At 36.2% G+C, this 16,290-nt stretch overlaps 7 protein-coding genes across 7 annotated transcripts in view, besides 3 other annotated features; 4 read left to right on the top strand and 3 right to left on the bottom strand.

Moving 5' to 3' along the window:
- The window catches only part of BEWA_052160 (zinc transport protein, putative), a gene marked incomplete at its 3' end in the record, with an annotated part of 2,167 nt that extends 539 nt beyond the window's left edge, over positions 1 to 1,628 (bottom strand). The window contains exons 1-3 of the mRNA XM_004832557.1: positions 445 to 1,628; positions 360 to 408; positions 1 to 323 (exon numbers count right to left, since the gene is read on the bottom strand). The exon at positions 1 to 323 is cut by the window's left edge and continues 93 nt beyond it. Coding sequence (XP_004832614.1) covers positions 1 to 323; positions 360 to 408; positions 445 to 607 — 535 coding nt within the window. The 5' untranslated portion in view covers positions 608 to 1,628. The remainder of the gene's footprint in view (positions 324 to 359; positions 409 to 444) is intronic.
- Positions 325 to 345: a sequence feature (AT_rich).
- Positions 1,629 to 1,709: 81 nt separating the features above from the next.
- BEWA_052150 (hypothetical protein) lies at positions 1,710 to 2,651 on the top strand. The gene is made up of 6 exons (XM_004832556.1): positions 1,710 to 1,847; positions 1,893 to 1,981; positions 2,040 to 2,155; positions 2,190 to 2,258; positions 2,292 to 2,387; positions 2,422 to 2,651. Exons 3-6 carry the CDS (start codon positions 2,069 to 2,071, stop codon positions 2,524 to 2,526), a joined length of 357 nt encoding a protein of 118 aa, XP_004832613.1. The 5' UTR covers positions 1,710 to 1,847; positions 1,893 to 1,981; positions 2,040 to 2,068; the 3' UTR covers positions 2,527 to 2,651.
- Positions 2,652 to 2,986: 335 nt separating this feature from the next.
- Positions 2,987 to 9,484, top strand: BEWA_052140 (conserved hypothetical protein; the record flags this gene model as incomplete). The annotated part of the gene is made up of 1 exon (XM_004832555.1): positions 2,987 to 9,484. One exon carries the CDS (start codon positions 2,987 to 2,989, stop codon positions 9,482 to 9,484), a length of 6,498 nt encoding a protein of 2,165 aa, XP_004832612.1.
- Positions 9,485 to 9,569: 85 nt separating this feature from the next.
- BEWA_052130 (conserved hypothetical protein) lies at positions 9,570 to 10,992 on the top strand (the record flags this gene model as incomplete). Its single annotated transcript, XM_004832554.1, has 3 exons — positions 9,570 to 10,713; positions 10,746 to 10,838; positions 10,876 to 10,992. Exons 1-3 carry the CDS (start codon positions 9,622 to 9,624, stop codon positions 10,990 to 10,992), a joined length of 1,302 nt encoding a protein of 433 aa, XP_004832611.1. The 5' UTR covers positions 9,570 to 9,621.
- Positions 10,993 to 11,041: 49 nt separating this feature from the next.
- On the bottom strand, positions 11,042 to 12,151 carry BEWA_052120 (conserved hypothetical protein). The gene is made up of 4 exons (XM_004832553.1): positions 11,995 to 12,151; positions 11,689 to 11,958; positions 11,567 to 11,647; positions 11,042 to 11,531 (listed from the first exon to the last, which is right to left on the bottom strand). Exons 1-4 carry the CDS (start codon positions 11,995 to 11,997, stop codon positions 11,067 to 11,069), a joined length of 819 nt encoding a protein of 272 aa, XP_004832610.1. The 5' UTR covers positions 11,998 to 12,151; the 3' UTR covers positions 11,042 to 11,066.
- Positions 12,095 to 12,115: a sequence feature (AT_rich).
- Positions 12,152 to 12,456: 305 nt separating the features above from the next.
- On the top strand, positions 12,457 to 14,642 carry BEWA_052110 (conserved hypothetical protein; the record flags this gene model as incomplete). The annotated part of the gene is made up of 3 exons (XM_004832552.1): positions 12,457 to 13,980; positions 14,016 to 14,150; positions 14,190 to 14,642. The coding sequence occupies 3 exons, from the start codon at positions 12,457 to 12,459 to the stop codon at positions 14,640 to 14,642; spliced, it is 2,112 nt and encodes a 703-aa protein (XP_004832609.1).
- Positions 14,630 to 14,666: a sequence feature (AT_rich).
- Positions 14,654 to 16,253, bottom strand: BEWA_052100 (malate:quinone oxidoreductase, putative; the record flags this gene model as incomplete). The annotated part of the gene is made up of 5 exons (XM_004832551.1): positions 14,654 to 15,731; positions 15,767 to 15,872; positions 15,911 to 16,000; positions 16,040 to 16,186; positions 16,226 to 16,253. 5 exons carry the CDS (start codon positions 16,251 to 16,253, stop codon positions 14,654 to 14,656), a joined length of 1,449 nt encoding a protein of 482 aa, XP_004832608.1.
- Between the last annotated feature and the right edge of the window lie 37 nt (positions 16,254 to 16,290).

Here is a 16,290-nt window from a genome sequence, read left to right as displayed (position 1 = left end):
CTATAAAAGATGAAAGAGCCATACCAGTGGTCCATTTGTGTAAAACTACTCCGAGAGTAATCAGCCATACTTTACTATGATTCTCCTTCTCTAATCCTATCACCATCCCTTCAAAAACTGAGTGTGTAAAAAGCGCAAGAGTGATACAAAGCCCATTGCATTCGCATAGGGGACAAATTATGTTCTTTATTTTTGCTAGGAAATCTGTGTGTTTGTGTCTAAATCTAAGCTTCTCATGTTCCCCTCCCCTTACTATAATATTTACAATTTGAGCATTAGACGGCGCTTCTTCAGCATGAGGAGGATGCGTTGTCAACGCACAGCTATATTAATTATATATTATAAGAGAATAGACAAACCACTTGGAACTTGTGCTACAGTCATTAAATGATGCTGTACATGGATCCCCTGTATAACAATGACATTTCTCATGGATAGACTCACTCCCAGCAGAGACCACACGCTCTATCAATAGCATAAAAGCAAATGATACTAGTAATAACAAATACGATAGATTCACCGGGTGATCACCACCACCAACGGCTATTTTAGCACGTTCGCATTTTTCTGCGGCTTCTGGTAATATATGTAAAAATGAAACTCCCATTATAATCCCTGTTACACCATTCTCTTATATATAATCCACAAACCTGCTCCTAGACAATTACACAGACAGAGCCATGAATCCGCCTTGTTTTTTAGTTCTTCAGACGCTGCAGAATCTGAAAACTTCTTCAAAATTGTTGGTATAGAGCATCCAAATGCAGCCGACGCTACAAGACAGAGGCTTGCGCCAGCTTTTGAAGCCCATATAGAAGAGGACATTTCTTTGGCCATTCGAAGTCATGAATCCACGATATCACGCACGGATTACATTAAACCTAAATTAAAATACGATATACATGTCTATAGGTGCACAAAAATAGCAATACAAGAAGAAAATAAGGGTTCACGGATCGACAGCGACAGATTCCAGGACCCCATTTGGATCAGAGATCCTCGATCGAGATAAACCTTTGGCCAATAATTTTGTTCATCCATAGCACAAAGTTACACACATAAAAATAGAGAATAGATCTATTTTGGACGCTTAATTCCATATGTGTAGCGTGACTCACGAGATTGGGCGACATAACCATGCATGGATAATAAGCAAAACGTTCTAGACAACTGTAAAGGGAACAATACGATTTTTATCTTATACAGAGGCACCAAATTGGCAGCGAATTGGTGGTTCCTCGGTAATGTGTAGTAAAGTGGAATGTAGATTGTTTTCCCATCTAGAATAAGAAACCTTGTCAATTAAATCAAAACAAGCTTCATAACCTTGGATATCAGGTTGCTTTATATCATTCCTTTACATCCATACTTACAGATTCCCTGATAGCATGGAATACAGCTGCGCAATAAGATATAGCAACTCCGAGAGGCTTATAAGATTTGCAAGATTATATAGAAAGGACCGTGTGTAAAAGAACGGACTTGCCGAGAATACTTGTGTGAAAGTGCCCAAAAGGGCAAGTTAAATGATGGAAAATCACTGGGAAGGTGAATCCATACAGTCAGAACTCTCACAAATCCTGGGTTTTCCGGATGATCCACCAAATTTAAAGAGGATTATGAATTATAATTCCTACAACAGTGGGTTATCTTCAGGAGTGGGGTCTGGTGATATGCCATATGCCCGAAAAAGACGACTCGAGTAAGCTGGACTAGATTTACCTTACACAGACCTATAGTACTGAATATGAGCCTGTTTTATCCAATGTAAAATGTGAATTAAAGCCGTGTATACCACTGGTGGGACCGGCTGGAAGACAAGAATTGAGACCCTCTAGTGCACGCCTGTAAGTAAATGTTTAAAAAATGTTAGATAAGGTTATTAAAATTAGTACGAACCATGAAGGACGAACCACGAGTTTAATTGAAAGTCGAGGATTCCATTCATGGAATGCTGCTATACAGGCCATTTCTTCTTGTGGTACGTATACACTCTACATTAAGCATCCTTCTATACATTTTTGCAACAGTGTGTACAGTTATTGATGTCGAACAGTATCAAGACTACATGGAAGAAATGTCAGTTGGCCAATTTATCACGAATAAGTTCAATATTCGTAAAATTTTGCTTTCTAAAGGGTCAAAAGTGTTCAGGGTTTGTACATCATGAAGATAAACACTTTGCACAGATTGACTATTTGCTTGTTTCTGTAAAATCCATTGTACCAGCTGATCCTAACTTAATCCTTGTGGTTACGGTATGCCGATAAATAGTAGAAATATGCTTTTAGGACAAAACTGGACAAATGCTTGGTTGTTTACACAAAGACGCTATAGCGACTTATCGCAACAGCATAAGCCCAGGATCGACGATTTTATTGTGTGATGTTAGTATTCCGTGTAATATACAATTATTCTCAGATTTCAGTTTACGTTCCTGCCGGGCACAACCCATATTTACTTATAACTGGGTGTAATATCAAGCATATATTTGACGGAATTTTTAGAAGTACAAACGTTCCTTGATACTGTGAAATATGCACAGTACGTAAAACGTTCATACTCGTAATGTGGAAGGCCATCAAATGAAAATGGTAGCTAAATGTAAATGTATTCGAAACATGGATACATAATGTAATGTTTTGTATATTTTATGGTATATTTGATATAACTCCCCTACACATTAAGTAGAAGTGATGTTGATACCAGTGGGGACCAATTCTTCCCGTAAAACAGTTTTTGAACCGGCTCTTCCGTTTCAATTTCAGACCGAATTTATCATTTGTATGTTGGCATCAGTAGGAATGGTAATTCCTTCCTTTTAGGGACTCACTAGACCTAAATTTGTCAATATACACTTTAAAAGTGCCTAATCACTGATTTTTAGCTTTATAACATAATTTATACACTGGAGTTGACTATGTTGTTAATATATTGGACGATTTAGCCTTTAAAGTCACAACCGCCTTTGTATCGTCTCCACAAGATGAATACAAGTTCAGTCTTGGATGAAAACGTATCGCAATGGTGTAATGGACACTATGAGTTGATTTATTCCTGTTTGCTTCAATTGGATAAGTTAAGGAAGTTCAAAAAATCGGAGAATCAGAGTAAAGATGATAAAACTGGGTTTATCCATAGGTTTTGGAATAAGTTCAGATCTATCGAGGAAAAGGTCTCAGAGACGAAACATCTAGGACAAGATAAGGATGTAGAATCCGATGTTTCTGATGGTTTGGAATCATTCTATGACAGCGATGTAGATATCAACTCTATCCCATTGGAAGCGCTGAAAGCAGCTGTAAAGGATTCAATTTCTAAATCTCTATTTCATAAACCCAGATTAATACCGAAACGACGTTTGTCTCTAAATAGTACGGACTTGACCAATTATGTAAAATCCAGGTTTGAGGACTTACTTGACAATGTGGACAATATTGATCACTTTAGCCAGTTGGCTAATGTTGATCAGTATTTGTGTTGTGAACTATTATATGAGGGTATTTGTTACTATGGTGTGGAGGAGGCGCAAAAGATGGCTGAGTTTGCCATTGTTGAAAATATGTTATTTAGACAGTCAAGATTTCAACTAAGGTCTATTATCAAGCTCTTTTCATTCGTCAATATTTCCCCTGATAGTGAGTACATACCAGATACAGTTTTCCCAGAGGCTTTAGAGATCTTAAAGAGTATTATATCCGGAGGACTTATTAGAAACATCTGCATGCTAATTCTTGGTACAATAAAGGAGGCCTCAAGATATAGGTCACTTTTGGTAGATTCAGAGGATAAGACATTTGATTTGTTGCATGATAATGCAATAGATCTTATGAATACTACGTTGGAAATTTTACACTTGTATTTTTGGAAATTTCAAGCGACTGAAGATGACATTAGTTGTGTAATGTCACTCGTGCCACACTTATTAGATCTCTATGAGGTCTTTAATTTGTCAGAATTTTCGAGCACTCTTTCAACATTATTCAAGGGATATGAAGACGAACACCTATCATCATTGTATCCTCCATCACTAGGAGTTGCATCATTGTGGCCAAGTGTCAAGGAGTTTGACGATTCTTCAAATTCACTCAACCTATCCAAGAAGTTCTCACTTATGTTAATAGAGATTTTTAATCCGGGAATTTATAGGTTTGATAGTGCCATGAAGATTTCCACACTAGTTAATACGAATTTTGTAGAGAAGCTCAAAAAACCCCCGTTTAGAAAGTACAATGACATTGACCTAATTTTGGATTTTGTGATAAACGGAGTATTTTTAAAGGATTTAAACAAGATTATAGCACATGTGGATGCAGGTATTTTTGGAAAGATGCGTGACTTTGTTGACACAATCGATGACCCATTCAAGAGGAGTTGTTCAAACACTATAAAGATGGTACTTGAACATTTATTTTTTCATAATGGATCACTGGGGGAGCACTGGTTTTCTGTACTTGATTATGAAATAAAATGTAAACACACTTGTGTGGATCTTTCTAGATGTCCAAGAAAGGATTCTTTAGATGAATCCATTTATAGAGAGCCAGGGAAATCTTTGATAGAAATCATGGAGCTAATTTCGAAATTGGGCATACGCACGTGCGAGGATATAGCGTTTTCTGTCTGGAGAAGTTGTGCTGAGTCTTACAAATCGGTAGTCCCAAAGCCTCAGTGTTTGGTTTACAAGTGTAGAAATTCTGACTTTGAGGGGGTAAAGGTTGATGATAAAATGTTTGAGAGATTGACTACCCCAGAGAATGGCTTTTGCTGGTGGGAGCGCAACAACACACTTCTAGAGTTGGTAGCTACCGCTTCTGATACCATGGATACTTTTGTTGAGACATACCCAAAGTTGTTAACTTGTATACTAGAATTTGGTTTGTTAGTAGCCTCTAACTCTCACAGTCATTATACTAGGAAATCTGTTGGAAATTTTTTGAGTTCTGGTGCCTCTAGGGATTTACAGTTCCCATTTTTACTGGAAAGGGTAGTGTTACAAATCAAGAGTTTGGCAAATGGATGCTTTGATAGATTACCAGATCTTATTTACGAAAGAATCATTGCCAGAGATGACCAAATTGAAACTGCTGAAGCAGCCATACAAATTGCATCTTCAATTCCCTCGAAATTTCCACGGAAGTTACCTCTGGATGGATCATGTCTGACTAAGCTATATACATTTCCTTTGATTCACAGCCCAAATGAGGTTAAGGTAGCCTTATGTTCGTTGGGGTTGGGGGGAAATTTTCCGTTTGGTCTATTTGATACAGCTTCTGCAGCATTCAAGTTGGTTTCTGTTTGCAATCCGATACCACAGCAACTTACCAACACAGATATGGGCTTAGATACACACTTATCTCTGAATGTATGCTTAGAAACTGGAGATAGGGGGGTAGATTTGAAGTTTTTGGACATGTTATTCAGCATTTTATCCAGAAAATTCATAAAGGGATCTGAAAAGATGATTTCTTCGGCACTTGAAGGCCTATGTTCTGTACACATTTGCAATTCTAAGAATACTGTTTCTGCACTTGAGAAAATTTCAGAGTTACTTTATGATGATAAATCCGCACTTGGCCGTTTAAAGAATGGTCTTGGAGTTCCCGAATTAGTTTCACTTATGAGGAGTTTAACAAATCTTTTGCTTTTTTTGCCCAAAAATGATAGATTTAAGATCACTAATTTTGACTGGCTCTATAAATTAGTCAAAATTTCCCTTAGTGTCCTAGACTTATACTGTTTACATAATGCAGAGGTAGATTGGTCACTAGTATACGCTGTAATGGAATTTTTGTTATTAGTATCAAAAGGACCTATAGCATCTCGAAATTCTAGTAAAGCCACGGAACATCTTTTGGAGCAATTTTTAATTCCTGGTAGTACATTGGCTATTGCAGTGGTAAGAGCCGCAAAAGATGCAAAAATTTTGCCTGCCATATCATTGATTTGTGTCATTTTCAAAAGAGATATATTACTCATCGTTGCACACCGCACTGCATTATTTTTGTCCAACAATAAGGGAGGTACATGTCCAAGTTGCAATAAACTCTCACAGTGTTCGGAGTTGAAGCGCAAACAGGAAACTCAGGAAACAAACACTTTGGATTGGTTACCACTTAAAATTAAGAAGCTAAGCGACATACTATCTTTCTACCCCAGAAATAGACCGATTGATGAAGAAACTTGTGAATGTATAAATATTGATATGCATCCAATATCATTGCAAATGGCACATGATGCTATTATGGAGGCATTGGCATCTCTCCGTGACAAAAATGATGCTTTAACGTTTAATAGAAGGTGTGATTTTATAGGATCATTAGAATATAGGATAGGATATGAGACAAGAATAAGGTCCTTATTTATACTTATACAAATGGTAGAAAGAATAGGAATAGACTCTCTATTTTTGTCTGATAATGTAGTTTCAGAATTGCAACGTGTATTTAATGTAGTACGATCGTGTAAGGAATATCCGGAATTTATAAATGATACTGATATGGAATCTGAGGATTTAATCCTTTACAACAAACTTTCAGTTGTGAATAATAGCATGAATTACAATATGGAAATAGAAAATATCTTTTTTTCATTTGGTCACTTGACTGATTTAAATAGACATGGTTATGATGACCTATTTTACCATCTTTTATATCGTTGTTCCATAAAGGATTTCTGTCATAGATTAGGACAAAATATTGCTGAAAGTATAATTGGCAGTGACTCAAATATAATTAGTTTAATAAAGTTATGTAGAGATGGGGATGTGTGGTATTTTGATGATTGGAAAAGGATAGATGCATTTTATTCACTAATATCGTTTGTTAAGAAGGTACCAAGAGTCAGAAAACTAGTTTTAAAACATTGGCCCAATATAACTTCCGATGTTCACAAAATTGGATTATCTGCACTGGATTACAATGCGTTTATAGTCCAAGCACTGAGACTATCAAATACCATCCATCTTCTATCGGTTATTTATGAAAATAGTGATTTTAACATCAGCTTTAACGATGATATGCTCCTTTATGTAAAATTGTGTTTGAGTATTATAAAGATAACTTGTGATACTCAAACTAGGATTTATGCGTCATTATTGAATAACTTAGGAGAAAAGCTCACTAAAAAGGATGACAGTGATCTGAAACTGTTTTTGAACTGTTGGCAAAGCTGTGGATTTTCTAAACACATTTATGAGATTTTTCCAATGCGTATCTGCACTAAAATTTTGAATAAGACCTCTGCAGAGTCATTTGGTATTGATAAAGAGTATGTAGACACTTCCGCATTATATAATATATTCACTTGTTCTTCTGCCTCACTTTTGGCATCATTGGTAAATTTCATATCGCAATGTTATAAATTCAAGATAAAAGATATAGAAAATTTGTCCAGAAATTGGCTCGAATTGGCTTCAGTAGAATTCAACCCAGATGAGCGTTCTGAACTGAAGTTAACCTTGCAGATTACGCTGATAAAAAAACTGGCCAATGTTTGGATTAAAACTAACGTTGGACAAAAGCATGATGACGCGCTTTTTTCAGTTTCTATAGTCTTGAAACTTGTTACGTTTGTTCTGACAAGAAGGACATCTACACATCTTAGGTCGAAGGTATACTCTTGTGTGAATTTATTGCTTTCCAACAAGTCTACTAGGATTAAAATAGCTGAATTACTGGTGGCACATCTTCTTTCTCAGATGTTTAATTTCAGTAATACATCATCAAATAATAGACTTTTACAATTGTTATTTTCTGATGCCTCGTTTTCACATCTAGCATCTGAGAAAAACCAAGATGACTCACATGAAAAATCTCCGGATCTTTATTGCATGGGTATTAAAACTAACAACTATATTTACAAGGATTTTAGTTCGATAATACTTGGGGAAGATTATTCTGCCTTTAGCACCAAAGTGTTAGCAGGGAAATCGCAGGGAGAAATCCTAGAGCTTGGTTATATCTTAAGTAATGAGAATTTTCACATATCGATAGATGGTTCGAGTGTGGACTGTAGACTTGAGGCTTTGAAGTTGCTATCATCAATATTGTTGGCCATTCGTAGGTTTGAAGCATCATCTATAGAATATGATACTGGAACACTTAATTATGGATCGTTAGGTGCATTATCATTAAAGCAGATATCACTTGTTATACAGAACAGATTGGTTCGGAAAGAATATTGTAAGAAGTGTCAATTACATCCTCCTTACTGTCCTTTATGTTTGGATCTTGTCACCGGGTCGGTGAGTGTTTTAGAATCGGCTTCAAAACTCCATCAATTTTCCTCCTTTTGGTTCCACACGAATCCAATTCTCTCTGTATCTCTGTCAGACTCTCTTCTATTGTGCGATACACTTGTACGATACACTGATTTTTCTGAAAAACTTCCAGTAAATCTGGTTCTCCAATTTATGGTGATTTTGGAGCATTTTTTGAACTCACCATCAATAAAGACGAAAAACAAAATTGTCTCTTGGCTGAATAGACACAGTGAACTTTTGTCCTCTTTTATTACTAAAACGATTGAAACTGGTTTAACGACAGAAGTTGTAACCTTTATATCTTCATTCCTTAGGGTCTACAGGATTTCATTGTTGTGGCTTCTGTCAGAATATAGAAGTGTAGAGATCAAAGAGACATACAAGGACAACTTCAGTTTGGTGTTGGCAGAACTAAATTGCAAGTTCCCATTAGCTATAAGTGTACCAAAGCTTATTCCAGATTTACTTGGAGCATTAACTTCAAATATAGATGGTGCATCGGAACAATCTTGGTTATGTATATTATTATCCTTGCAAACTTTTTTTCCGGAGCTTGGAGCTTTCGAAATTAATTTTGATGTTTCAACTCAGATTCCAATAAAGATTCTTGCACTGGAGCGTTGTGGAGTTATATTTACCGTGTTAAACACCTGTGGAAACTCTTTGGTAAATTTTATAAGATATCTGGGTTCAGCGGATCAGAGCTTAGTTAGACACGAAATACACAGGCTTGCACTTCGTGTAATGACTATTGATTGTTTGCTCGTTCTTCTAGAGTACATTTTTTCTTTGGTAGTTGATAAAAATTGTGTAAATTCTAAGGACATTGCAAATATTGCATCTGGGCTTGTTGAAAGAAAAACGGAACACTTAAGTGGTTTGGTACCAAAACTATATAGTACAAACGTAGAAAATATTACACACGTTCTCGATCAACTGGCACAGGTTTGCAAAAACAATGGAGCCTCTTTGACGGATAAGTTGCATGGAGGAAAACACTCAATTGTTGGTGCCTCTCTGGAATTTTTGCATCCGCATGAATTAGAACATGTCCCATCATTAGGAAGCACACACGAGGCTACATATTCTTATAGATCGCTTCTCGTCACGCTATTTTCTAGCGTATGCAATCTGGCTGTGATTCTAGAAAAACACTATGGTTGCAAGTTTATATCACACGCTATAAACAACGAGATTCACCTTGAAAATAATGGCTTATAGTACTCTATAGTATGTGTTAGATATGGGCGTCAGTTAGTTTGTCTACACATACCGGGGGGTCTTCGTGTGGAGTTAGGCTGGGAATCAGGTTATTCGTTAGTTATTGTCATATATGATGCCTAATTATAATTTTAATAATGTTTGAAAAGTCTTTAAAACACTTACGCAAGACGCATCCAGAGGAATCAGGGATTTTGGAAGATTTGGACAAACTAGAGGCAAAACTCAATTCTTTAATATCGGAACAACAAAATTGCCTTTTATATGATCCAAAATGTATCAATAGTAATGTAAGGATCCAAATTTACAATACGTATTCCGATCAGGACCCTAAACCTGTAAACTATCTGTTTACTCATGTACCTCCTTCCACCTACACACTGTATATTAAGGCATATGAACTGGATAACAATAAAAATATCATTGAAAACCAGGAATCGCATGTGTTAAGCAAATTTTTTCGTTTGATAATGTTTGATACACCCTCGGGTGTTATTGTTTGGGATAGAGATGAACTAGAGGCTCAAACAAAACTATACTTCCATACTGATAGGCATCAATCCATTAATGAAGCTGTGAACCGCAAAAATAAGACAAATAACGATGGAAATTCTCAAATTCCTGCTAATGACAATGTTCATATACATTCCTACAATGGTTACGACGAACTCCATATTAATAGATTAGGATATTCTGAATGTGATGTAACTATATATTTCTTTCCCACGCAAGTTGTACCGGTGTTCTCTTTGTCAAAGACTTTACACGATTTTATTCTTTCATCCATTGGAAATACAGGCGTAGCAAATATGCTCCAACAGGCTACCTTGGCCATGGTTACTAGATCGATATGGGTTTATGCATTCAAAAATAGGCTCTTTGTAGAATCTGGAGATACAGAAACTTGTATGATTCTGGATGACAAGCTAATGAATTTGTTCAATACGAATGTCGATCGCATCAGAATAAGCGAATTACCTCTACTACTACAGCCACATTTGTATCCTCCGAGGCCAATAAAGATAGTTCATAAAATTAAATTAACAGGGAAACCCTCAGATAACGAACAGATTGTTGACCTTACGCTGGAGTCATGTTTTCCGTATTCATTCAAGAAACCGGACATTAATACGGAATTTGACACTCAAATTACCGCTCTTGAGAATGAAGTTATCGAATTACTGCACCTAAAGAACTTTTACACTTGTTTTTCCGAGGATCCACACCGGGTATGTGACCACTTTAATAAATATACCTACAGTTCATAAACAACATGATGACAAACAAGAACCCTCACAATTCCAAACCATTTACACCTGATCAGTTGTTTAACTTAAAAGAAGGGTTTGACGAGGTTAGCTTGCTCACCTGTCTACTTACAATTTTTTTAGCACTGGGTACACTACGCAATGGATAATTATATGGATTGCAACAACAAATCTATCCAGGAACTTGTATACAAGATTTTCGATAAGACGCCACTGAGCGACTTTCTGACTAAAAAGTAACTTGTATGCATTTAAGCATAAATGCGTATCTATGATAGTACATATAAATACACATCTAGTATATTAGAAGACTTTTACTTTGTTCCGGGGATGTAAACATCAGTAAACATTTGCCTAGCTGGTCTAAGAAGAGCATTCTTATTATCTTGTCTGTTGATATAGTCACCCCAGTCACCAGAAAGATTGTTGTAGGTAAAGTTAAGGGCCATTGAACGTAGAGGTTGTTCGTGTGATGGAGTATCGAATGTAAGTGTATCATCGTTATCCTTTCCATAAGGAATCATGTTGAACCTCCAGGAAACCTGAGGTAAAACACCTGTTGGAACCTCGTGCGATTCTGGAATAACAAAGGAGCATAAATCATCAAATGATCCCGTAGAAGAAGCCTTTTCGATGGCAGTCTTCCAAATTCCGTTGAGTCTATTTTGCTCCTCTTCAAAATATTTTAATCTTTCATTTTTATCTTCCGTCTTGGAATTCCAAAATCCTTGTTCATTTAAATCATCAGCTGTACCAAGCATCAGTAAATTGGTCAAGTCCTACAATAAAAATGATAATAAAACCTCAAACATACCACAATCCCTTGGTATATATCACCATAGTATTGCGTTATTGTTCTGGTCGTTGCCAAAAACGAAACTAGCGCAACCATTTGCTACATTATACCATATATTGTTCTACAAACATTCAACTTACGTAACGTATATCAGGATTATGTCTCAATACGATTCTTCTGATGGGATTATAAACCGATTGTGACAGAGAGCTGATTGTTGAGAATGTAGAGCCAACTACTCTCTCAACTTTGGGTCTTATTGCACGTAGGAATAAAACAAAACCATTATATGTAGGGTGTTCTCCATAATGAGTACGATCGAGAAGAAACGGTTGCCAACGGTGCTTTGGTGGCTCACCCCAATGCGGTTTTGCAGCGCCTCCAGATAGCCTTCTAAAACACAAACGAATCTAAAACAATATATTTGGTTGTTTATAAGAAATTACCATATTTTATTGCATAATAATTTCATACGGAAGCCCTTTCAAAGATTGTCTAGTAAACCGTTAATTGTTGCAATCATATCGTCAAAAGTCCGTGAAATACAATATAATTATATAATATATTGTATTCCTTGAATTATTTGCAAAATATTAAACGTACAAGTGATACAAAGTCGACTCATTCCATATCATGGGGACCTAACACATTGACCGCGAAGCGTTGCCTGCGAAGACAAAATACTACATATAGCACCTTTAAATAATAACAGTAGTATATTAATAGTGAGTTAATCCATCTTTGGGTGGTTGCATTCCCTTGGTCATAAAATTTTTAAACTGCTGTCGTTATTATAAGGGTGAAATGATTTCTTCTATTTTAAATCTCTAGAACTGTTGATATTTAGATGTATAATATAGATGGATATGTAATTCGTAAGGCCAATTGATATATAATCATCTGTAAGGATGTTTACAAAACGGTCAAAGGTGTTAAATAGTCGCAAAGCCACCAAACCAACTAATAAAGCGTCAAAAGAAGATGAAGTATCTGTAGATGGAAGTAATAGTGCTATAGGATCAGAGAGGATTGATCATACGTCTTATTTTAAAGACACCTTAGATAAAAAGGCTGGATTTCGTGAAACCGAAAAAAGTTTTAGACGTGGTATTAGGGATGGTACCATCATTAACCAACTTTCGGATGATGAACCAGTTATAAATATATCGCACAAATATGCAAAGAACTTGAGTTTCACCGATTCTCTTTTGGAGGATGAATCAACCACGATTAGAATACGTAAGAGTAAAATGAGCAAATTTATGACTAAAAAGAGGAAAAAGGGAGTATGTATGACTACTAGCGACACTGAACCTTTGAATTCCCCTCTAAAGATAGACCAGATACAGGAAAAACATCCAGAAACTAATTACACATCTGACATTTCTGAAGAATACTTTGATGCGCAGTCTTCCTTAGATTTAGATAACAGTGATACTAACCACGAATTAGAGGACATACCAAATAATACACGAAATACTTACGATGAAAATAATGTTGAAATTACTATGGAACCAGAAGAGATGGACATGGAAGCAGATTTGAGGAAAATTCTTGCGGATATTCATGAAGAATATCGAATTTTAAATGATAGCGTTGATGGAAACCAGAAGTTGATAGGGAAAAACACTGAAAAGCTTGAGAAAACAATGGCTGATATTGATGAAAGTAAAAAGGAATTGACTACTTTTAATAACCTTCTAGATTTAACTCGTGCTTTAGCAGGTTTTATACACGAAAATAACACAAACTTGGAACATTTAATAAGGGATGCAGAAACATATCGTATTGAACGTATGGAAGAAACATATAGATTGCGCAGATGGTTATACTGTGACTTTCTACGAAATGCCGGTTTCGAAGACGTGGACTACAAGTGTGGAGATTTGGAGGATGTTGACGACTATGGCCATGAGAGATTTCAAGGTATAAAATGTTCATTTAACGCAAGAGGCAAAGCCATTGGCATGAGTAATACATTCTATGAAAATAGTATAAAGAGGGCTCAAAGCCTAGCTTCTAAATTACGTGGTCGAAATCTTAAGGATTATTTGTCTAGAGATGTAATAAATTGTTTTATACCAGAATTTGAGGTAGAATACACTTTAGATGACTTGATTGTTATTTATGATTCTCAATTAGGTGGTGAGGATTACCCTGATGAAATTAGGCGTGATACAGATGTATCTTATCTGTCCATAGGTTCGGCCATAGAACAGTTTTTGAAATTTAAGGATACTTATCCCAATGAATTTGAGGAATTCGATATGGCTAATAACCTAATAAGAGTCATCAAGTTCTATGCCGGTTATTCTCTCGCTAGCTGTAACCTACTAGGAGACGAAAAGAGCAACTTAGAACTGTATGAGCTGGAGTGGTTCAAAATTTGCTCATTGCATAGCCGAGCATCCATGCCAGAAATCTTGTACGAGGTTAGTCATTTATAAGATAAACACACTTCCTACAGACAGTTTTCCCTGCTGTTATTACGTCTATCGAATACTGGGATATAGAATCGCACAGACAAAGTTCTAGATTATCAAGCTTGCTTTCATTCATACTACACAACACGGACTCCAAGCACCGATCCTCGATTGCTGAGGTAATGCTTCATGAATACATCTTATATATCAATTTATAGAAGGCCACATCTAGTCTAATAAAAGTTATTGAGAGCAGGCTATCTGTAAGCTGTATAAAGTTAAGGGCAGAATTTATTACCGATCGAAACATATTAAACCTTATAAAATATCAGCTTTTAAATATTAACTCAAACCTCGTATTGTTTTCAACCTTTTTATCGCCCGTCACACTTGCAAAATTCACTTTGGACAATATATTTGTTTCGAAGTTACTACCATTATTAAGTTTTGATTCCCCCTTTGACGCATTTGTGGTGTTGCAATTTATGGCGGCGATATCCAAAGCACTTGGGAAACACTTAGAGATTAAAACAAAGACAAATTCCATAGTAAAGTCAGCATGTAATCGGTTTAAAGAATGTGTTTGGAACTATAAGACCTCTTGTACTATATTTAAGACCCTTGAGGTACCGATAAATATAGCAGCATATGTTGAGGCTATAAATTATTAATAATTGATTTATTATACTTTTATAGCGTAACTTCCTTCATACAGAGTCTTTCTAAGTTTGTCTTCTTTAACATTCGCACCAAGATATTCACAAATCTCTCTCATGTCAATCTCGGAGTTGGCAAGACAAGTTGTTGCACCAGGGGATGCAGTAATGTTAAAGATGAGTCCGTCTCCAGAACGTATCTTGCTTTCTCCAAACAAAAGTTTGCGATTTTTCTTATCCACCAATTGTGGTCTAACTCCTCCATAGCCAACCGAATACTTTACATCGCCAAATTTTAGAGACGGGACAATTTTTCTTGCATCTTTGACAAAAAGCCATCTAGATAAGAGTGGTACCTCAAACAAAAAGTTTCTAAGGACATAGTTTCTAATAGTAGATTGCTTAAATAGGTTGAAATAAACCGCCAACACATTAAAATCTAGTTTAAATACCCTGAGGAAATCTGGGAAGCTGGACAAGTTATATCTTTCCAAAAGCGGTAAGGGGAGAGCAGTAGGACCAAACCTAGTTTGGTTTTCTGCAACAATGTCCGGATCACCATGTATCGCAGCAAACGGTAATTGTGGATTTTGTACAGTATAGACTTTCCCCCTCAATATATCCTTGGAAAAATAAAAGCTTCCAGCAACTGGCAAAACGCTGTATTCTAACCCTATTTTCATTCTATGGGCAAAAAGCAAAGAATAGCCACATGTAGCAAATACAACAAATGAAGAATAAAATGTCCCATTATTGGTAGTAATTTTGTACCTATTTCCTTCCTTTACAACTTTCTTTACCTCAGTATTTAGCATAGGTACCAAGTCTTTATTAGTGGAATCAGCCGTTTTAACAAAAGTTTCAGATAACAACATATAGTTTATTGTAGTTAACTCATTCTTTACAAATAAGGCATTGACATCCTCAGGTCTCGTGGAACCGTCACCCCTATAGATTACATTTGGCTCTACCGCTGCAACTTGTTCCTTGGTTAGGTATTCAAGACTTGGGAAAATCTCTTTGAATGGAGCAAAACGTTTTTCAATAAAATCACATTCGACATCTCCAACTCCTATAACCATTTTTTGACCCTCTCTGGCAATACTATACGATTTAAATGTTATTACAATTACACGTACCTATGAAGAGTGTCCGGTTGGAGTTTTGTCAAATAATTACGCAGAAGGTCCGCAGCACGTTTGACCTTTCTTGCGGATTCAATAGTATAGTTGGTTTCTATATCGCCTACAACAAAGTGTAAAAACGCTACTCGGTTAACATACCACAATGAATAGTTTGACTGTTATTTTTCGGATAGGATGCAACTAACGCATAACTTGAACGTCTCTCACACAATGCGATTCTTTTAATATCTATTTATAGCATTTAAACGTCATATTTAGTCACTAAACCTGTGAACTGTGATAACGTATAGTAAAGAGCCGTTCCGGTAGTGCCTCCACCGACTATAAAAACATCAAATTCATCAGAGTTTTTCCTATGCGAGTCGGATGATAGATTCCTCATGGAAATCCGGACATAATGGCCATTATACGTCCCTATAGGTACAATTGAACATGTAAAAAGCTACAACTAACTTGAAACCGATGTTATTACTTTAAACATATTGGAAAGCTGGCGCTTACAGCAGAGGCCTATCATC

Source organism: Theileria equi (assembly GCF_000342415.1).
Source record: "Theileria equi strain WA chromosome 4 map unlocalized gcontig_1105316255039, whole genome shotgun sequence".
NCBI classification, from domain to species: domain Eukaryota; phylum Apicomplexa; class Aconoidasida; order Piroplasmida; family Theileriidae; genus Theileria; species Theileria equi.
This window is presented reverse-complemented; position numbering and strand designations above follow the sequence as displayed.

What these genes read in the sequence shown, in the direction of transcription:
- BEWA_052150 (XM_004832556.1), top strand. Translation starts at nt 2,069, where the DNA reads ATGGAAGAAATGTCAGTTGGCCAATTTATCACGAATAAGTTCAATATT. An exon ending in ACTTAATCCTTGTGGTTACG is followed by an intron (nt 2,259 to 2,291) that starts GTATGCCGATAA and finishes ATATGCTTTTAG; the next exon opens with GACAAAACTGGACAAATGCT. An exon ending in CGACGATTTTATTGTGTGAT is followed by an intron (nt 2,388 to 2,421) that starts GTTAGTATTCCG and finishes AATTATTCTCAG; the next exon opens with ATTTCAGTTTACGTTCCTGC.
- BEWA_052120 (XM_004832553.1), bottom strand. An exon ending in ATAATCCTGATATACGTTAC is followed by an intron (nt 11,648 to 11,688) that starts GTAAGTTGAATG and finishes GGTATAATGTAG; the next exon opens with CAAATGGTTGCGCTAGTTTC. An exon ending in ATATATACCAAGGGATTGTG is followed by an intron (nt 11,532 to 11,566) that starts GTATGTTTGAGG and finishes TTTTTATTGTAG; the next exon opens with GACTTGACCAATTTACTGAT.